Below are 21,217 nucleotides of genomic sequence, written 5' to 3'. Positions count from 1 at the left end.
CGGTGACTTGACATCTCTATTTTGCAGTCAAAACACCGGAGTAGACCGGAGCCGCGGCAGAAAGCCAGCATTAGACATGGGAGAGTGAGTACTAATAGATTTTGTTATTTGAAGCATTTGGGGTCCACTTTTTGTTTATTTATACCTATTAGTTGTCATGGTAACAGACTACAGACAGCCTATGTGTAGTCTGATCCTATATTCTTGCCCCTAAATTAGAGAGGGTTTGTTTAGCGTATACAGCTCCCCTCCAGAATTCTGCAAACAATGGTCTACACAAGGGCTTAAACATCGGACCTAGCCTCTAATGGGAATTAATATATATACCCCATAATAGCACAGGTCATCGAGGGGTATCCCCCAACATTATAACTCTATACATATTACAGAGAATGTCCAGAATTAGGAGGTCTACTCACGCCTCCCCCATCAATATATTTTGCCATTTCTGTCCATGTCCAACGGAAATACATATATTTCTAATAAATTCCTTAGAGCCGTATACATTTACCTGAACGATCCCCCCTGGTATTCTTCTGGTAACAGTTTCCCATTTCTTGCTTTCTGGGCCAAAATCTAAAAGGAAAGAGACACAATATATTCAATAAAACTACAAATGAGAAACCACCCGACGTCAGAGCGCTGTGGAATTAAAAGCGCTATATAAAGGAATAAAATTATTATTATTATTAATTAAATTAGTAATCATCGTTTTAATTATTATTTAATAAATGAATAGTTCACATGAAAATAAACAATTTTGTAATAGATCTTATCAGAGAAATCTGCTTCTTTTTCCTCTTATTTTGTGGGTAACCTCTGTATTCAGTGAAGAGTTTCTCATTAACGAGATACGAGATGACAGTTGGTGCTTATAACATTCTATGGAGATGGGAGGAGTTAGAGGCGGGCACAGTTAGCTCCATAGAACTTCATTGGCACTAACTGTCATCTCTGGTCTCAGTAATGGGGAAAATTTGCATATTCTACTTATGAAATGAGAATGAATGATCAGTCCAGGAGGAGAAAGAAGCGGAATTCTCGAATAAGATACATTAAAACAGTGATTACTCCTTAAAGACGTCACACAAGATTAGGATATTGAGAGATGCACAATCAAGATGATTGATGGCTTTGATAACGATCCGTTGACTGAAGGAGCCATGGTGCACAGCGCCATCCATCGTGCGGTGGCTGTGCCTGGTATTGCAACACAATACGATGTTTGCTAAATCTATCCATGAAACGCTGAGGATGGAACATCCCTTTAAGATCTTACAACATTGGCCTTATTATCAGATCAATATGCACTTTGCTCCCCATAGTGCTGGCTGAAGGCAGCTTGTGAGTTCTCCTTTAACCTCATGTTTGTAAGGAACGCTGAAGCACTAAAAGCATTTGGAGACCTTTTGGGGGATAATAATTATTTTTAATTGCATGACTTTTGGGCTAAAAGTAATTTTTGCAATTATGTTTAATTGAAAATTTTGCACCGTTTGGCTCTTTGTTTCCCTGCACATTGCTGGTTGCAGAATGAGTTAACTGAGGATCAGTCAGCGAGCTTGTACCTTGTAATCTGTCTTTTTCTGAGCTCCTCTGTTCTTATTTGTGACATCAAAGTTAATTTCAACTTTGATGTGGTCTGTGCTCATAAATCCATATGGAATAGTTAAAAAAAAGACATATAAAAGAGAGGAGAGTGAATAGGATTGCAGAATCCTGGTGTAGCGGACAGGTCAGTAGTCCGTGGTTGCTGTATAGGAGCTGTATGAGCTGCCCGCTATCCGTTTACAACCTTGACTCATTTTGATTAGCCGGTGTGACATCATCGTTGCGACATGACATTGTGCCACGCCGGCTAATAAATCGAGGTGCCAGTAGGTTGGAGGCCGTTCGACTGTCTCCCATACAATGACTACGGACTACTGACTTGGCCTCTAGAAGACTTGCTAACTCTCTTATAAGAACGAGCTCACTGACAATGTCTCAGTTAACTCATTATGTAACCTGCAGAGCGCAAGGAAACAGAGATCCTGCAAAAGCCAAAATGTTTATTGAAACTCAATTGGAAAAATTATTTTTAGTTTAAAATACATGCTTAAAGAGAACCAATCACCAGGATTTTCGTATGTAACGTATAGGTTTTGAAATCCAAGAAAGTAAAGTTTATAAGATCAGCAGCTTCTTGAGTGACAGCAGCTGAAGATCAGATAATATCTGGGGGGTATTCATACTTATCCCCTCCCCTGTTAGAATTGACATACGTATTATACAATCCACCTAGCAGGACCTGTGGTGACGTCATACCCATGTGACCAGAAGGGGCGGGGCCTCAGCCAACATAGCTGATACCAAGAAGCAACCTTTTTCTGTTGGCATAGGCCCCGCCCCTTCTGGTCACATGGGTATGACCTCACCACGGGTCCTGCTAGGTTCATTGTATAATACTTATGCTAATTCTAACAAGGGGAAGGGATAAGTATGAATACCCCCAGCTATTATCTGATCCTCAGCTGCTGTCACTCAAGAAGCTGACGATTTTATAAACTTTACTTTCTTGGATTTCAAAACCTATACATCCGAGCTGACAACTAAAGGTATGTATAGAATCAGCCTGATAGTGCCAGTATAGCACTGTATGTATAGAATCAGCCCGATAGTGCCAGTATAGCACTGTATGTATAGAATCAGCCTGATAGTGCCAGTATAGCACTGTATGTATAGAATCAGCCTGATAGCGCCAGTATAGCACTGTATGTATAGAATCAGCCTGATAGCGCCAGTATAGCACTGTATGTATAGAATCAGCCTGATAGTGCCAGTATAGCACTGTATGTATAGAATCAGCCTGATAGTGCCAGTATAGCACTGTATGTATAGAATCAGCCTGATAGCGCCAGTATAGCACTGTATGTATAGAATCAGCCTGATAGTGCCAGTATAGCACTGTATGTATAGAATCAGCCTGATAGTGCCAGTATAGCACTGTATGTATAGACTCAGCCTGATAGTGCCAGTATAGCACTGTATGTATAGAATCAGCCCGATAGTGCCAGTATAGCACTGTATGTATAGAATCAGCCTGATAGTGCCAGTATAGCACTGTATGTATAGAATCAGCCTGATAGTGCCAGTATAGCACTGTATGTATAGACTCAGCCTGATAGTGCCAGTATAGCACTGTATGTATAGAATCAGCCTGATAGTGCCAGTATAGCAGTGTATGTATAGAATCAGCCTGATAGTGCCAGTATAGCACTGTATGTATAGAATCAGCTTGATAGCGCCAGTATAGCCCTGTATGTATAGAATCAGCCTGATAGTGCCAGTATTGCACTGTATGTATAGAATCAGCCTGATAGTGCCAGTATAGCACTGTATATATAGAATCAGCCTGATAGTGCCAGTATAGCACTGTATGTATAGAATCAGCCTGATAGTGCCAGTATAGCACTGTATGTATAGAATCAGTCTGATAGTGCCAGTATAGCACTGTATGTATAGAATCAGCCTGATAGCGCCAGTATAGCCCTGTATGTATAGAATCAGCCTGATAGCGCCAGTATAGCACTGTATGTATAGAATCAGCCTGATAGTGCCAGTATAGCACTGTATGTATAGAATCAGCCTGATAGTGCCAGTATAGCACTGTATGTATAGAATCAGCCTGATAGTGCCAGTATAGCACTGTATGTATAGAATCAGCCTGATAGTGCCAGTATAGCACTGTATGTATAGAATCAGCTTGATAGCCCCAGTATAGCACTGTATGTATAGAATCAGCCTGATAGTGCCAGTATAGCACTGGCTTTAGATTATATAGGAAAATCCTGCTGATTGGTGCGCTTTAAGATGTAAAAATGGTCCCTGAAGTTTTCCATTGGTCCGATTCCTGGCCACATTTTATTCCATGCTGTTATATAATGGACACAATGAACTTGCAGTAATTACAGAATGCAAATTACTAACTATACGATACACACAAAGCACAAATGTCTAAAAATAGGGATAATGTATTAGGCAGGGTCATTGTGTGTGCAGATCTTACCTAGGACGGCACTATGGGTGCCTGGATTTACACATCTGTCACGGTGACGCACCAGTAATCAGCGAGGTGACATCTGTGTCACTATTTATAGGGCCCGAAATGTCTCGACTCTGCAAAAGTCTCATACTGACAATGTAAAAAACCGGGAAGGGTTGGCAGCTGCTGGAGCCCGTTGCAGACTAAGCTCTGTTGCTCTGGGACTGGGTCAAGCTGCTACATCTGTGAAACATGGTGCTGCGGCTGCTGCTAACAGGGGAGGGTGAAGTGTGCGGCGCTAACAGCTCCCCCGCTGCCCAGGTCCACACCTCCAAGCACCGACCCGGAGCAGGAGACAGCGACGACGGGGAAAGCTGGAAGCAATGAGATACACAAATACAGGGAAAGCTGGAAGCAACGAGATACACAAATACAGGGAAAGCTGGAAGCAACAAGATACACGACCACAGGGAAAGCTGGAAGCAAAAGATACACGACCACAGGGAAAGCTGGAAGCAACAAGATACACGACCACGGGGAAAGCTGGAAGCAACGAGATACACGACCACGGGGAAAGCTGGAAGCAACAAGAAACACGAACACAGGGAAAGCTGAAAGCAACAAGATACATGACCACGGGGAAAGCTGGAAGCAACAAGATACACGAACACAGGGAAAGCTGAAAGCAACAAGATACACGACCACGGGGAAAGCTGGAAGCAACAAGATACACGACCACGGGGAAAGCTGGAAGCAACGAGATACACGACCACGGGGAAAGCTGGAAGCAACAAGATACACGAACGCAGGGAAAGCTGAAAGCAACAAGATACATGACCACGGGGAAAGCTGGAAGCAACAAGATACACGACCACAGGGAAAGCTGGAAGCAACAAGATACATGACCACGGGGAAAGCTGGAAGCAACAAGATACACGAACACAGGGAAAGCTGGAAGCAACAAGATACACAAATTCAGGGAAAGCTGGAAGCAACAAGATACACGACCACGGGGAAAGCTGGAAGCAACAAGATACACGACCACGGGGAAAGCTGGAAGCAACAAGATACACGAACACGGGGAAAGCTGGAAGCAACAAGATACACGAACATGGGGAAAGCTGGAAGCAACGAGATACACGACCACAGGGAAATCTGGAAGCAACAAGATACACGACCACGGGGAAATCTGGAAGCAACATGATACACGACCACAGGGAAAGCTGGAAGCAACAAGATACACGACCACGGGGAAAGCTGGAAGCAACAAGATACACGACCACGGGGAAAGCTGGAAGCAACAAGATACACGACCACGGGGAAAGCTGGAAGCAACAAGATACATGACTACGGGGAAAGCTGGAAGCAACAAGATACACGACCACATGGAAAGCTGGAAGCAAACAAGATACACGACCACGGGGAAAGCTGGAAGCAACGAGATACACGACCACGGGGAAAGCTGGAAGCAACGAGATACACGACCACGGGGAAAGCTGGAAGCAACAAGATACACGACCACGGGGAAAGCTGGAAGCAACGAGATACACGACCACGGGGAAAGCTGGAAGCAACAAGATACACGAACACGGGGAAAGCTGGAAGCAACAAGATACACGAACACGGGGAAAGCTGGAAGCAACGAGATACACGACCACAGGGAAAGCAGGAAGCAACAAGATACACGACCACGGGGAAAGCTGGAAGCAACAAGATACACGAACACGGGGAAATCTGGAAGCAACATGATACACGACCACAGGGAAAGCTGGAAGCAACAAGATACACGACCATGGGGAAAGCTGGAAGCAACAAGATACACGACTACGGGGAAAGCTGGAAGCAACAAGATACACGACCACGGGGAAAGCTGGAAGCAACAAGATACACGACCACAGGGAAAGCTGGAAGCAACAAGATACAGGACCACGGGGAAAGCTGGAAGCAACAAGATACACGACCACGGGAAAAGCTGGAAGCAACAAGATACACGACCACAGGGAAAGCTGGAAGCAACAAGATACACGACCATGGGGAAAGCTGGAAGCAACAAGATACACGACCATGGGGAAAGCTGGAAGCAACAAGATACACGACCACGGGGAAAGCTGGAAGCAACAAGAAACACGAACACAGGGAAAGCTGAGAGCAACAAGATACATGACCACGGGGAAAGCTGGAAGCAACAAGATACACGAACACAGGGAAAGCTGAAAGCAACAAGATACACGACCATGGGGAAAGCTGGAAGCAACAAGATACACGACTACGGGGAAAGCTGGAAGCAACAAGATACACGACCACGGGGAAAGCTGGAAGCAACAAGATACACGACCACAGGGAAAGCTGGAAGCAACAAGATACAGGACCACGGGGAAAGCTGGAAGCAACAAGATACACGACCACGGGAAAAGCTGGAAGCAACAAGATACACGACCATGGGGAAAGCTGGAAGCAACAAGATACACGACCACGGGGAAAGCTGGAAGCAACAAGATACACGACCACGGGGAAAGCTGGAAGCAACGAGATACACGACCACAGGGAAAGCTGGAAGCAACAAGATACATTCCAGGGAAGGGAACAATTGTGTCATTCTTACAGCCCAGGCATAATATAACGTGTCTGCAAAATTGCAACATCCCCTTTAAGGGCCAACACTGAGAATGTCCATGAAAGGGGCATTTTTTTAAGATTATCCAAATCCCAAATTATCCCCCAACTATAGAATGAATGATCATTTTCTGATTGCTGGGACGCCAACAGTCCCCCGAGAACCAGGGTATAATGCTATACACATTAGGCACTGGTTGCTTTTTATTAATATAGAGCGCCACACCTGTCCACAGGTTGTGCACGGTATTACATGTCATCCCAATTACTTCAGCTGCAATACTGCACACAACCTGTGGACAGCAGTGGCGCTGTTTCGAAAAGATAATTGCATGTTGTTCATTTATGAACAATGGAAAGTACAGATCCATGATTCATATTGTGAGGAGGCGACATTATATCATGTCCTTATGTAATTATTAGATTAATGCAAATCATCTCAGTGTAATATATATAATTGCACCGCGGCCTCGTTATATCATCAGATCTGTAAATAGTGGAAATACACAGACTACGAGCGATCGTCACTGCCTCCATGTGACCGGGGTCACTGAACGGCAATGTGACCTGACCACACATGTATCTTACCCATAATCACATCTCGTCTATCCCATCTGCACGGTCACAACTTCATCTCATCTGATAATGTCAGAAACAGTCAATCTGCAAATCACTTGATTTATAAATCATATCTCCTCCGAAAAATAAAAATCCCTCCAAAGTCCCGGCCACTAGGGGTCTCTCTTCTGTAGGACTGTTGTCAGGTGTAATCCTCCTCTAACCGCAGAGTAGCCAAGAACTACAGACAGTGGGGGAAGGGCGGGATTGTCCTCAGGTAGTCGGGACAGGTCTTAGGTTCTCTGCAGGAGCTGGACGAGGGGTCTTCATTGCTCTGCAAAAAGCAGGGACGTAGGAGACATCAAGAAGAATGACAGTATGGGGGGTCTTTGAACTCATCAGGTAGTAGGGGCGGATCTTAGTTTCTCTGCAGGAAGCGGAGGACGGTCTTCGCATCTCTGCAGGAAGCAGGGGAGGGTCTTGGCCTCTCTGCAGGAAGCGGGGGAGGGTCTTGGCCTCTCTGCAGGAAGCGGGGGAGGGTCTTCATCTCTCTGCAGGAAGCGGGGGAGGGTCTTCGCCTCTCTGCAGGAAGCGGGGGAGGGTCTTCGCCTCTCTGCAGGAAGCGGGGGAGGGTCTTCGCCTCTCTGCAGGAAGCGGGGAAGGTCTTCGCCTCTCTGCAGGAAGCTGGGGAGGGTCTTCGCCTCTCTGCAGGAAGCGGGGGAGGGTCTTCGCTTCTCTGCAGGAAGCGGGGAAGGTCTTCGCCTCTCTGCAGGAAGCTGGGGAGGGTCTTCGCCTCTCTGCAGGAAGCGGGGGAGGGTCTTCGCTTCTCTGCAGGAAGCGGGGAAGGTCTTCGCCTCTCTGCAGGAAGCGGGGGAGGGTCTTCGCCTCTCTGCAGGAAGCGGGGGAGGGTCTTCGCCTCTCTGCAGGAAGCGGGGGAGGGTCATCGTCTCTCTGAAGGAAAAGGAGGTGGGTCTTTGTTGTTGCTCTTCCTTCAAATTGTATAATTGGCATAATATAGAGGTGGGCTTATAGTTTAAGACAGGCAAGCCATTGTACAACGGCAGAAGCATTGCTTGCTGGGAAGTGAGGGAGAGGAAGTTCCAGCACCTATAATGCCAGCAGAATGATGGAAAAATTATGAATGGCAAACTATAGAGCACAAGAATGGGAACAGTTTCTGGACATATTGGACTGGTATATTTACCAAAAGCAGTTTTACCTTTTTGAGGAATTAGGCTATGTGCGCACTAGAAATGTGAAGTTTCTCAAGAAAATTTCTTGAGAAACTTCTGGGAGTGAAAGATTTCCGGACCTCCGGAAAAAATCCGCACCAAATCCGCATGCGGATTTGCCGCGGATTAGCCGCGGAATAGCCGCGATTTTGCCGCGGGTGGTTCCCTGCGGATTTTGCAGGCTGTACTGCCGAAATCCGCAGGGTACCTGCGGAAAAGAATTGACATGCTCATTTTCTCAAGAAATTTTCTCGAGAAATTCTTCTCAAGGAAATTTCTTGAGAAAAATCCGCACAGTGCGCACAGCTATTTTTTTTTATCATAGGATTTGCTGGGAAATGTCTGCACAAAGATTGCAGACATTTCTCAAGAAACTTCCGCGGCAAATCCGCAGATAAATCCGCGGGCAAAACGCACTAGTGCGCACAGAGCCTAAGGGCGCACAGAGCCTAAGGGCGCGTTTTATCCAAATGTATACGTACTCTTTAACTACACTATTATGACCTGGATTGTTAGGCTATGTGTCCATGGTAGAATGTACCTGCGGATTTTTCTGCATGAAAATCCGCGACTTCTCGCGGCAAATCCGCACCTTATTTTTGCCGCGGATTTGCTGCGAATTACCGCGAATTTGCCGCGGATTTTGATGCGGATTTTTTTTTTTTTCCCCATTCTATACCCAAAATCCGCACCAAAATCCGCAACAATAATTGACATGCTGCAGATTTTTCCGGATCAAAATCCGCGGCAAATCCGCCGCGGAAAAATCCGCAGCATGGACACAGCATTTCCAAAATGCCATTGAAATGGCTTGGAAGTGCCGCTGCTGCAGATTTTCGGAAAATCCGCGGTAAATCCGCGGCAAAATCCGCAGCGTGGGCACATAGCCTTAGGGGTGCACATCCTAATCTTATGGTTCATAAATAGTCGCTAACTTTACAGTGCAAACAGACACTTGAATGAAGAGATAAAAAATAATAAAAAAAAGTGTTTTTATTGTAGATGGAAATTTACAAACAATGCAGATTACTGGCTATTCAGGGTCTTCGATAAGTCGGGAGACCCCCTGTTTGGTCAGTGCGATGGCTGCAAATAGTAATATTAACCCTCCAAAATGTCCAAAAGTGACACTAAAGTGGAAACGCGCTTCGGGAGCCATTTTCATGTTTCTTTTCTTAGTTCCCAGTGTGATAATTCATTGTGAAGGCGCATTCCTCGGAGCACACAGGTCCGCATTGATCGGCTTTTACAGGGAATTCCTCGCATCCCTCCGCAGTAACGCATGGTATCATTAGATCAGGATTCTCCACACTCGGATTTTTTGCTCGTCCTAATACAGAGGTGTATTCATCGCCTGCTCCTGGCCGCAGAGCAAAGTGGACGCTTATTGAATTTATCACCCAAGACGTTCTCCGCACGGACAATGGAGCATTTATTTCACTTGAGTCTCGCAGCGGAAACTTGAGAAATCACATGAGTTCATTCTTTAAGGACTGAAATCATTTCTTTTTCTCATACTTGACTTTGTTACAACTTTTTATACGGGGTCCACACCGCCCCTATATGTCTACACAGTACACACAAAACTGTGTGAAACTGGGGGTGCGAGCGAGGAGAAAAGCCCGGAGAAGAAATGGACCATCAGCAGAGAACTAAATACCCCAGGGGGCGGCAGAAAAAATATCTGCAAATGTGAAATATGCATATTATTTTATATTAAAAGTATATGTCATTTTTTTTATATTCCTACACTTAACCCTTTCCCATGATCAACCCATCTCTATAGTGAATATAGCAGAAATATAAAACAATAATATACGTTTGCATTCACCGTGTGCAGAATTATTAGGCAAGTTGTATTTTAGAGGATTTTCTTTATTATTGATCAACAACTATGTTCTCAATCAACCTAAAAGACTCATAAATATCAAAGCTTAATATTTTTGGCAGTTGGAGGGTTTTTTTTAGATTTGGCTTCTTAGGAGGATTCTGTTTGTGCAGGTGACTATTACTGTGCGGAATTATTAGGCAACTTAATAAAAACCAAATCTATTCCCATCTCACTTGTTTATCTTCACCAGGTAAACCAATATAACTGCACAAAATTTAGAAATAAACATTTCTGACATGCAAAAACAAACCCCAAAACTTAGTGCCCAATATCGCCCCCTTTCTTTAAGATGACGCTCAGCAGCCTCCATCCATAGACTCTGTCATTGCTTGATCTGTTTGCGATCCACATTGCGTGCAGCAGACACCATATAGAAAAAAGTTATTTGTACTATTGGCTGCGACCATTCAAGAGTCTTTGAGATGAAACTTTTCACCAAATCCTGGAATGAAGGAACCATGGAGCTTGATGACTTATCATCGCATGGAATTTGGAAGGGGGTCTAGAAACCTTTTTGATACCAGTTTCTCAAATTTAACCCCCCCGTTGCTTTTTGGAATGGTTCCCGTTATGGTAACGCAAAGGTTTCCTTTAAATGGAAGTTTCCTACATCATTCTGTCAAAGGCCAAATGCGGGGGACATTATTCACTATACATTGTTCAGATTGCCCGATTTCAAGGACGCCTGTCCCGGAGCGGTGTTCCCTTTAATTTAGTGCACAGCAGCACCGCTGCGGCCTCGGCTGTGGGTGGTCAGGAAGGTCACTAATGATCATCCTATGGGGCTGATGCAGAGGTCACCGCTCCATGTGCTGAGCTTTAGTCTATGAACGCCTGGAATTTGTATGTAAGCTCAGTCCTCACATTTCCAGATGTTCGGCATTGTATATGCCCTGACAGTAAAAACTAGCAGTATATATATGTATCTCCCATATGATCTGCGTATACCTCTGGGAGGATACAGTTCTGCAAAAGCTGGTATGCTTGCAGCAAATGAGTGCACTCTAGTATCAGGAACATCGGGATGACCATTGGGAGCTGCAGAAGAGCCAGTGAAGCTCGCCGCAGGAGATGGTGAAGTGGCGAGCTAAAGTGGACCCACTGGACCACGGGAGATACCGGCCCTACCCTTTTAGTGGGAGGGGCTTGACTAAGTGCCCACTGAGAGGCGAACGCCAGGTGCTACTCCCAGCGCAGGGATGGGCACAGGAGCAGACAGGCAGTAGCAGGTGGCACGACCGTGGCGGACAGGCACAGTCTCTAGTGTGGCGTGAGCCACCGGGGTAGAAGAGGCTGGAGGCACGGCCGGGGCAGACAGGCACAGTCACTGGTGTAGCATGAGCCACCGGAGTAGATGAGGCTGGAGGCATTGCCGGGGCAGACAGGCACAGTCCCTGGTGCAGCATGAGCCACCGGAGTAGCTGAGGCTGGAGGCATTGCCGGGGCAGACAGGCACAGTCACTGGTGTAGCATGAGCCACCGGAGTAGCTGAGGCTGGAGGCACGGCCGGGGCAGACAGGCACAGTCACTTGTGTAGCATGAGCCACCGGGGTAGATGAGGCTGGAGGCACGGCCGGGGCAGACAGGCACAGTCACTGGTGTAGCATGAGCCACCGGAGTAGCTGAGGCTGGAGGCATTGCCGGGGCAGACAGGCACAGTCACTGGTGTAGCATGAGCCACCGGAGTAGCTGAGGCTGGAGGCACGGCCGGGGCAGACAGGCACAGTCACTGGTGTAGCATGAGCCACCGGAGTAGCTGAGGCTGGAGGCACGGCCAGGGCAGACAGGCACAGTCACTGGTGTAGCATGAGCCACCGGAGTAGCTGAGGCTGGAGGCACGGCCGGGGCAGACAGGCACAGTCACTGGTGTAGCATGAGCCACCGGAGTAGCTGAGGCTGGAGGCACGGCCGGAGCAGACAGGCACAGTCACTGGTGTAGCATGAGCCACCGGAGTAGCTGAGGCTGGAGGCACGGCCGGGGCAGACAGGCACAGTCACTGGTGTAGCATGAGCCACCGGAGTAGCTGAGGCTGGAGGTACGGCCGGGGCAGACAGGCACAGTCACTGGTGTAGCATGAGCCACCGGAGTAGCTGAGGCTGGAGGTACGGCCGGGGCAGACAGGCACAGTCACTGGTGTAGCATGAGCCACCGGAGTAGCTGAGGCTGGAGGCACGGCCGGGGCAGACAGGCACAGACACTGGTGTAGCATGAGCCACCGGAGTAGCTGAGGCTGGAGGCACGGCCGGGGCAGACAGGCACAGTCACTGGTGTAGCATGAGCCACCGGAGTAGATGAGGCTGGAGGCATTGCCGGGGCAGACAGGCACAGTCCCTGGTGCAGCATGAGCCACCGGAGTAGCTGAGGCTGGAGGCATTGCCGGGGCAGACAGGCACAGTCACTGGTGTAGCATGAGCCACCGGAGTAGCTGAGGCTGGAGGCACGGCCGGGGCAGACAGGCACAGTCACTTGTGTAGCATGAGCCACCGGGGTAGATGAGGCTGGAGGCACGGCCGGGGCAGACAGGCACAGTCACTGGTGTAGCATGAGCCACCGGAGTAGCTGAGGCTGGAGGCATTGCCGGGGCAGACAGGCACAGTCACTGGTGTAGCATGAGCCACCGGAGTAGCTGAGGCTGGAGGCACGGCCGGGGCAGACAGGCACAGTCACTGGTGTAGCATGAGCCACCGGAGTAGCTGAGGCTGGAGGCACGGCCAGGGCAGACAGGCACAGTCACTGGTGTAGCATGAGCCACCGGAGTAGCTGAGGCTGGAGGCACGGCCGGGGCAGACAGGCACAGTCACTGGTGTAGCATGAGCCACCGGAGTAGCTGAGGCTGGAGGCACGGCCGGAGCAGACAGGCACAGTCACTGGTGTAGCATGAGCCACCGGAGTAGCTGAGGCTGGAGGCACGGCCGGGGCAGACAGGCACAGTCACTGGTGTAGCATGAGCCACCGGAGTAGCTGAGGCTGGAGGTACGGCCGGGGCAGACAGGCACAGTCACTGGTGTAGCATGAGCCACCGGAGTAGCTGAGGCTGGAGGTACGGCCGGGGCAGACAGGCACAGTCACTGGTGTAGCATGAGCCACCGGAGTAGCTGAGGCTGGAGGCACGGCCGGGGCAGACAGGCACAGTCACTGGTGTAGCATGAGCCACCGGAGTAGCTGAGGCTGGAGGCACAGCCGGGGCAGACAGGCACAGACACTGGTGTAGCATGAGCCACCGGAGTAGCTGAGGCTGGAGGCATTGCCGGGGCAGACAGGCACAGTCACTGGTGTAGCATGAGCCACCGGAGTAGCTGAGGCTGGAGGCACAGCCGGGGCAGACAGGCACAGACACTGGTGTAGCATGAGCCACCGGAGTAGCTGAGGCTGGAGGCATTGCCGGGGCAGACAGGCACAGTCACTGGTGTAGCATAAGCCACCGGGATAGGCTGATGAAATAGCACACTGTAAGGCACAGCAGTCAGGGGTACCTGAAAACTAGCACAGGAACTCTAGCTAACTAACCACGTTGATCAGGCACCTCCCCTAGTGGGAGCTGGCTTTACGTACCCAGTGCCTCTCAGCGATAGGACAATAGGCCCTTCCTGGGAGCGACGCGCTGGCCGTTTAAGTAAGGAACAGTGCTGCGCACGCGCCACCCAGGAACACTCCCAGAGGATTTGTGCAGCGCGCACAGGTCTCGGGAAGGGGAAGCAGGGAGACGCTGGAACACATGTGCGCGCTGGCTGCGGCAGTGAATGGCGCGTGTCCCTGCGGTAGGAGAGCAGGGAGCGCAGGGATGCCAGCGTTACAGCCAGGTGGCACTGTGCACAGTAAGATACGTTCCTGCTCCGAACCCTATAGGTACAGTAACAAATGTTACTGTTAAGTCAGTGAATGGAGCAGTAGCCGCACATATAGGGGGCTTTGGGACCCTCATTCTTCTGATAGGTGGCGGTCCCGGCGATCAGACATTAATAGCTTATCCTGTGGATAATAGATATTTGCGGTTTACGAGATACGTAGCAGAAAACCACAAAATACCAGCAAAAAATGAAAAGGTAGGCGGGTGAGGCACACAACGCTGCACATGCTGTTTGAACGTGTCCCGGCATGGCAGGGGCGGACGCCCATTGCGATAGGCAGAGGCTGCATCCTTTGAAAAGGGACAGAAATACAGTCATAAGGCCCAGACGCACCCTGCTCCGTGTAAAGGTGCGCCTCTGCACTTACACAAGCGTCTCCGGCGGCCCCGGACTGTGAGCTCACGGGGTTTTATTGTGATCCTTCATTATGTACATCAGAGAGAGGGAACATCACACGGCACCAAACCCTCTGCAATCATCCCGGAGCCGAGCGAGCGAAGGACGCGTGTCCAGGACAGGTCAAGAACGCTGCCAGGGACAGACACAGACATATTATTAGAGAATCGCATGCTGAGGTTACAATGTAGCAATCACATAAACGATGGCAAAGACTGGATACAGTAGAAAACCTGCAGCTGTCCTGTAAAGGGATTTTCCCACCCCAGTCGCATTGCATGTAACATCATTGCATGATGGAGAAGAGGAAAAAAGGGTCCGACAGGTGGGATCCTCACCATTCATAAAAATTCGGGCTGGACAGCGCTGGTGTAGAGCTGCGTCTTCAAAGCTTTTTCCTGCACGTTGACGCCATCGTCCACATAAATGTGCAGGAGACGGCCGCGGCTCAAGTCAAGTGAATGGGGTCAGTTTTTGGACCCCCTTTATTCTTAGTTTATTGGGGTCCCAAAATTCCCACTCCCACCGTTTAGAAATCCCAGTGACATGCCATCACTTTGACAAATGGAAATATCTGCTTTATACGCGTTTTACCCATAATAAGCAATAAAGCAAATCTACAGGATACTCCCCCCATATTTGAGACCCCCAGCTATACCCCCATTCAAAGAGGACAACAGCTTCAATGGGAGGTGAGGCTGACAGCACGTGTGATCACCTCTCCATCGAGGTCGAGACCCCCCTTTACCCTGATGGCTGGGGGTCTCCAGATCAGACATTTACAGCATGTACCATAAATACTTCACGCGCTAACATCATTTTACTCCAGTATAATGGGATCAGACGGCTGAAAAACCATCAAATGATAATCATAGCCGTGAGTCATGAACACATTTTTTGCTTAAAATTTTATTTTCCTATTTTCCTCCTTTAAAACCAGGGTGCGTCTTATGGTCCGAAAAATACGGTATATGGATTGTGAACTGCATCATGCCATCCTAAAGGGGTTCACAAACGTTTATCAGCGTGGTCCTACTAGAAAACAAATCAGGGACCGGTGTCCTGTGACTCCTATGAAGGCTGGCGCTGTAGAGGACAGGGCAGGCACGGACCAGCTTCTCCACCAGTAATGCACTATTCATCCCCTTTCCCAGGGCAGTGAGGGGAGAGGTGACAGTGATGACATCAATGGGCCCAGCAGTGACATATTACCACACTATGGGTGCGGTGAGCAGCCTGGGCCGGGGGATATACAGTGACATCAGATAGAAGTGACATCATGGGGAGGGCTCACAGATAATTTAGTATGAGGAGGTGAAAGGGCTGGGGGGGGAGAAGGGTGATTGGGGAAAGGGGCTGGTAAAAAGAAAAAAAAAAAGACCCTTTACCTAAAGGCCCTGCAGGCCTACATGGAAACCATGTACAACTGTATACGAACTGGAGTGTACAAAAGAAGAGAGGAGTGAGAATGGCGACAACTATCTCTGTAGACAGAGGGTTACTTTACCACCCGTATTAAAGGGATTGTCATTCTTGTATTATACTCCAGAGCTGCACTCACTATTCTGCTGGCGCAGTCACTGTGCACATACATTACTGATCCTGAGTTACCTCCTGTATTATACTCCAGAGCTACAGTCAAAATTCTGCTGGTGCAGTCACTGTGTACATACATTACATTACTGATCCCAAGTTACATCCTGTATTATACTCCAGAGCTGCACTCACTATTCTGCTGGTGCAGTCACTGTGTACATACATTACTGACCCTGTACTGATCCCAAGTTACATCCTGTATTATACTCCAGAGCTGCACTCACTATTCTGCTGGTGCAGTCACTGTGTACATACAATACATTACACATCCTGAGTTACATCCTGTATTATACTCCAGAGCTGCACTCACTATTCTGCTGGAGCAGTCACTGTGTACATACATTACTTATCCTGTACTGATCCCAAGTTACATCCTGTATTATACTCCAGAGCTGCACTCACTATTCTGCTGGTGCAGTCACTGTGTACATACATTACTTATCCTGTACTGATCCGGAGTTACATCCTGTATTATACTCCAGAGCTGCACTCACTATTCTGCTGGTGCAGTCACTGTGTACATACATTACTGATCCTGTACTGATCCTGAGTTACCTCCTGTATTATACTCCAGAGCTGCACTTACTATTCTGCTGGTGCAGTCACTGTGTACATACATTACATTACTGATCCTGTACTGATCCTGAGTTACCTCCTGTTTTATACTCCAGAGCTGCACTCACTATTCTGCTGGTGCAGTCACTGTGTACATACATTACATTACTGATCCTGAGTTACCTCCTGTATTATACTCCAGAGCTGCACTTACTATTCTGCTGGTGCAGTCACTGTGTACATACATTACATTACTGATCCTGAGTTACCTCCGGTATTATACTCCAGAGCTGCACTCACTATTCTGCTGGTGCAGTCACTGTGTACATACATTACATTACTGATCCTGAGTTACCTCCTGTATTATACTCCAGAGCTGCACTCACTATTCTGCTGGTGTAGTCACTGTGTACATACATTACATTACTGATCCTGAGTTCCCTCCTGTTTTATACTCCAGAGCTGCACTCACTATTCTGCTGGTGCAGTCACTGTGTACATACTTTACTGATCCTGCACCGATTCTGTGTAGGACCACCCACTGGACTCTTAATCCCAGAATAGTTTTATTACTAAATTACAGGTTTTACTGAAACCATTTCCTATATATAATCCGCTCAGCTCCTCCTGCTATAACCGTATATAAATAACTTTTATGGTGCTATCATGGGAAGGGACACAACAGTGGCAGCACAATGTCAGGCAGCACAATGTCAGGCAGCACAATGTCAGGCAGCACAATGTCAGGCAGCACAATGTCAGGCAGCACAATGTCAGGCAGCACAATGTCAGGCAGCACAATGTCAGGCAGCACAATGTCAGGCAGCACAATGTCAGGCAGCACAATGTCAGGCAGCACAATGTCAGGCAGCACAATGTCAGGCAGCACAATGTCAGGCAGCCTCTGCACAGTATGTAATGTGTGTAATGTCATTATATCTGGGACAGTGACAAGAGCTGACATTACGGTAGTTCTGCTCATTGATTCGATGATATAATCTGGTGTGCGCCACAATCGTGCACAGCCACATACGGTGTGCCGCGTTAACCCCTTCATACCTGCACAGCCGACCACCTGGTAAATGACTAACCAGAACTATTCCTTCTGGGACTTTTAGTGCTTCAGTCTCAAACCTCCAGTTTTTTTTTACATCTAGTTCTTGGATTAGCGCTGTTATGGCTTCCTAAAAATAATCCTGGACGTGATGACATTGGAGGGTGTGCGTTAATGAGCAGGGCTGTTCCCAGGATGATGCATAGACATAATACGGACCTACAAGTCCCTGCAACATCCCCGTCTGGTCTCAGAGGACGGCGGGCCATCAGACCACATATACCGGAGTGATGTATGTGCATGCCCTTAAAGGGGCGCTCTGACTGAACAAGGTCGAATCTATGGGGGACATAGAAAAGAGCCCAGGCCAATCTGCAGGGGTCCCGGAGGTCATCTCTACATCCATCAATGGATGGTTCATCACAGTGGAGCCTAAACATTTGAGTCAGCAGGACACGAGCAAAAGGGTTTCTATTCGCTTAAAGCAAACGGTGATTTCGAAAATGGCTGAGGAACTGCGCCCCTTTATGGAGCTCCTGTGGAAATCCTAGCCGTCATCTGCCTGCACTAATCAGGGGTCTCGCCTGTCAAAATGGTCTTTTGTCATCCACATGAACCAATCAGAGTGCAGCTTTCATTTTTTAAACAGCCTTGCTAAAATGAAAGCTGAGCTGTGATTGGTTGCTATGGGTAACCAAGACATTTTTGTTGTTAGGCTCTTAGAATAATCAGGCCCATATTTTATGACCTATTGTTGAGCCCGTGCCCCCCTCCTCGTCTTACCTTGGCGGTGTCGGAGATTTCTTGTATCCCCTTGCTGCTGGCTTGCTTTATTATAGGAGTGATTAGGCCTCGGTCGGTTGCCACGGCGATCGAGATGTCAATGGAGTCCAGCTGTCTTGGTCCTTCGCCGTTCCAAGTGACGTTTACCTCAGGCATTTGCTGGGGATGAGCAAAAAAAAAAAAAAAGTACATTGCATTATGGCCAAAAAGACAGGAATTTTGCGGTCATGCATATAGGCTACCAAGTCATGTAGGCCCGAATTTGGGTGATAATGGTGGTATGGCATTACGTCCAGCGGAGAAGGGAAATCGCAGGACTTAACTGCTGCCAACACGCCTGGTGCCGAGGCCACAGGGAGCGGCAATGCAATGTCATGTCTGACATGCTGGTTGCTAGGGAAGAACAGCCTAGCAACCACAGCTTTCTTAATAGCGTTGTCAAGCAACATGTCCCTAGCAACCATCAGTTTCATATCATTTCCCCGGACATAAAGGCACCTGTTTTTTTTTATTTTTCCTGAAACAGTGGCACTTCTGTCCATGGCTTGTGTAGTTACCAACAATAGGTGTGCAAAAAGATTCGTAGGACCCTGAACCTGCGTTTATGTCGGTGGTCCATGGCCGCCGGACCAATTCAGCGCAATCTTTATCAAATGCTGACAGACTGAGCGCCTATTGTGTGATTACCAGGCCCCTGTGACATCAAAACATTGACTGAAGCCTAATCACTAGGCCTCACATGACGACATGACCGTGCATAGCAACGGCCTAGTTTTTGCAAGAGGTACGCAGTGAGGATGTCCATACTGCGCCTGTCTGGAGGCCACAGAGTACTGGATCCCCCTAACAAGTCAGCATTGTCCGGTGGACGTCTCCTTTCAGTGATAATTTAGTGGTTTTGGTGGCCGGCAGACATTTTTCTGTCCGTTTTTGGATTTTTTTCCACTTTCACACCTAATTATGTGCATCACCAGAGTCATCCGTTCATTGCCCCGACTTTATGGATGTATGCCATGTGATGGTTTGGCAGACTGGTATGTCTCGCCCACCAGCCATTTACACAATTAGGGGGCTGGATTGTTTACATAGATTTTCTAATCCTTTGTAGCAGGTAACTAAAAAAAACCCCTGAGACCTCAATCGTATAATAAATGCAGACCCCACAGCTTCCATGCTGATCCGGAGCGCAGCATATGGGCGAGCCCCTGTCCGTAGCGTCTGTGATACAGGAGCAGCAGAGGGATACAGCACCGCCAGCCCGGAGCGAGCGCAACGCACAGAGGAGCAAGCGCAACGCACAGAGGAGCAAGCCAACCGGAAACTCCCCGAAGATTACAATAATGGCAGAAGGAATACATTTGTTTCCTCTACACTGTGAAATGCCCCAAGAATGTTCCTACACAGTACAGACGGGCAGCGGAGGCAAAGCAAGGGGTGGTCATAATGGTGGTGTGGGGGCCGAGAGTCGCGGCTGCTCTGGGAGACGCTGCGAGCAAACGCTCTGCATGTGCTCAATATCCGGCTCTAGCCAGAGGGAGCCGCCACCTGTGCCTATGCTACAACTCCCACAATCCGCGCTTATAAAATGGTTCCGCTCCACAGGTCGTAAAAGAGGTAAATCAGAAGCAGGTGGAGCTGCCGCAGTCCCATGTGCATGGCAGGGCTGCCACACAGAACAGTACCTCCACTAGATACACAGTACAGACCAAAAGTTTGGACACACCTTCTCATCTCTAGAACAACTGGTAACAGGAGACTTTGTGCAGCAGCCTTCATGGTAAAATAGCTGCTAGGAAACCGCTGCTAAGGACAGGCAACAAGCAGAAGAGACGTGTTTGGGCTAAAGAACACAAGGAATGGACATTAGACCAGTGGAAATCTGTGCTTTGGTCTGATGAGTCCAAATTTGAGATCTTTGGATCCAACCACCGTGTCTTTGTAGAAAAGGTGAATGGATGGACTCTACATGGCTGGTTCCCACCGTGAAGAATGGAGGAGGAGGTGTGATGGTGTGGGGGGGCTTTGCTGGTGACACTGTTGAGGATTTATTCAAAATTGAAGGCATACTGAACCAGCATGGCTACCACAGCATCTTGCAGCGGCACATGCTATTCCATCCGGTTTGCGCTTAGTTGGACCATCATTTATTTTCCAACAGGACAATGACCCCAAATACACCTCCAGGCTGTGTAAGGGCTATTTGACTAAGAAGGAGAGTGATGGGGTATATATATATATATATATATATATATATATATATATATATATACATATATATACACACACACACTATATATACTGTATATGTATATATTATAACAAAAGTATATAAAGTGGCAGATGCACACATTTTATATATATATATATATATATATATATATATATATAAAATATACACACACGCACATAATATACAGTACGTTAACTACACTCGTATGTTTTCACGCCTCTGCAGCCAAAGCCATGTATTGTATTACTGAAATATACTTTTCGTTAATCCCGCTGACATTTGGCATGCTGTTTGCAGGATCCTGATGAACAGGAAATGATTTCTGTAGAGTTATAATACATCCATTATATACTGCCAGTTATTTGGGCTCAGGAAAAACTAAGAAACTTGCTAACAGCAGCCTTAAGCCCGCTTTACATGTTACGATTCTGCATAC

General features: G+C 47.9%; 1 protein-coding gene across 1 annotated transcript in view; it reads right to left on the bottom strand.

Annotated features, from left to right (window-relative positions):
* The window catches only part of PDHX (pyruvate dehydrogenase complex component X), a 69,820-nt gene that overhangs the window by 1,177 nt on the left and 47,426 nt on the right, over positions 1-21,217 (bottom strand). Inside the window, exons 7-8 of the mRNA XM_075326529.1 lie at positions 18,552-18,710; positions 512-576 (exon numbers count right to left, since the gene is read on the bottom strand). Of these exons, the coding sequence (XP_075182644.1) occupies positions 512-576; positions 18,552-18,710 (224 nt within the window). The remainder of the gene's footprint in view (positions 1-511; positions 577-18,551; positions 18,711-21,217) is intronic.

The sequence above is a fragment of the Anomaloglossus baeobatrachus genome, chromosome 10, assembly GCF_048569485.1.
Source record: "Anomaloglossus baeobatrachus isolate aAnoBae1 chromosome 10, aAnoBae1.hap1, whole genome shotgun sequence".
NCBI lineage: Eukaryota > Metazoa > Chordata > Amphibia > Anura > Aromobatidae > Anomaloglossus > Anomaloglossus baeobatrachus.
Note: the sequence above shows the minus strand (reverse complement) of the source record. Positions and strands in the feature narration are given on the sequence as shown.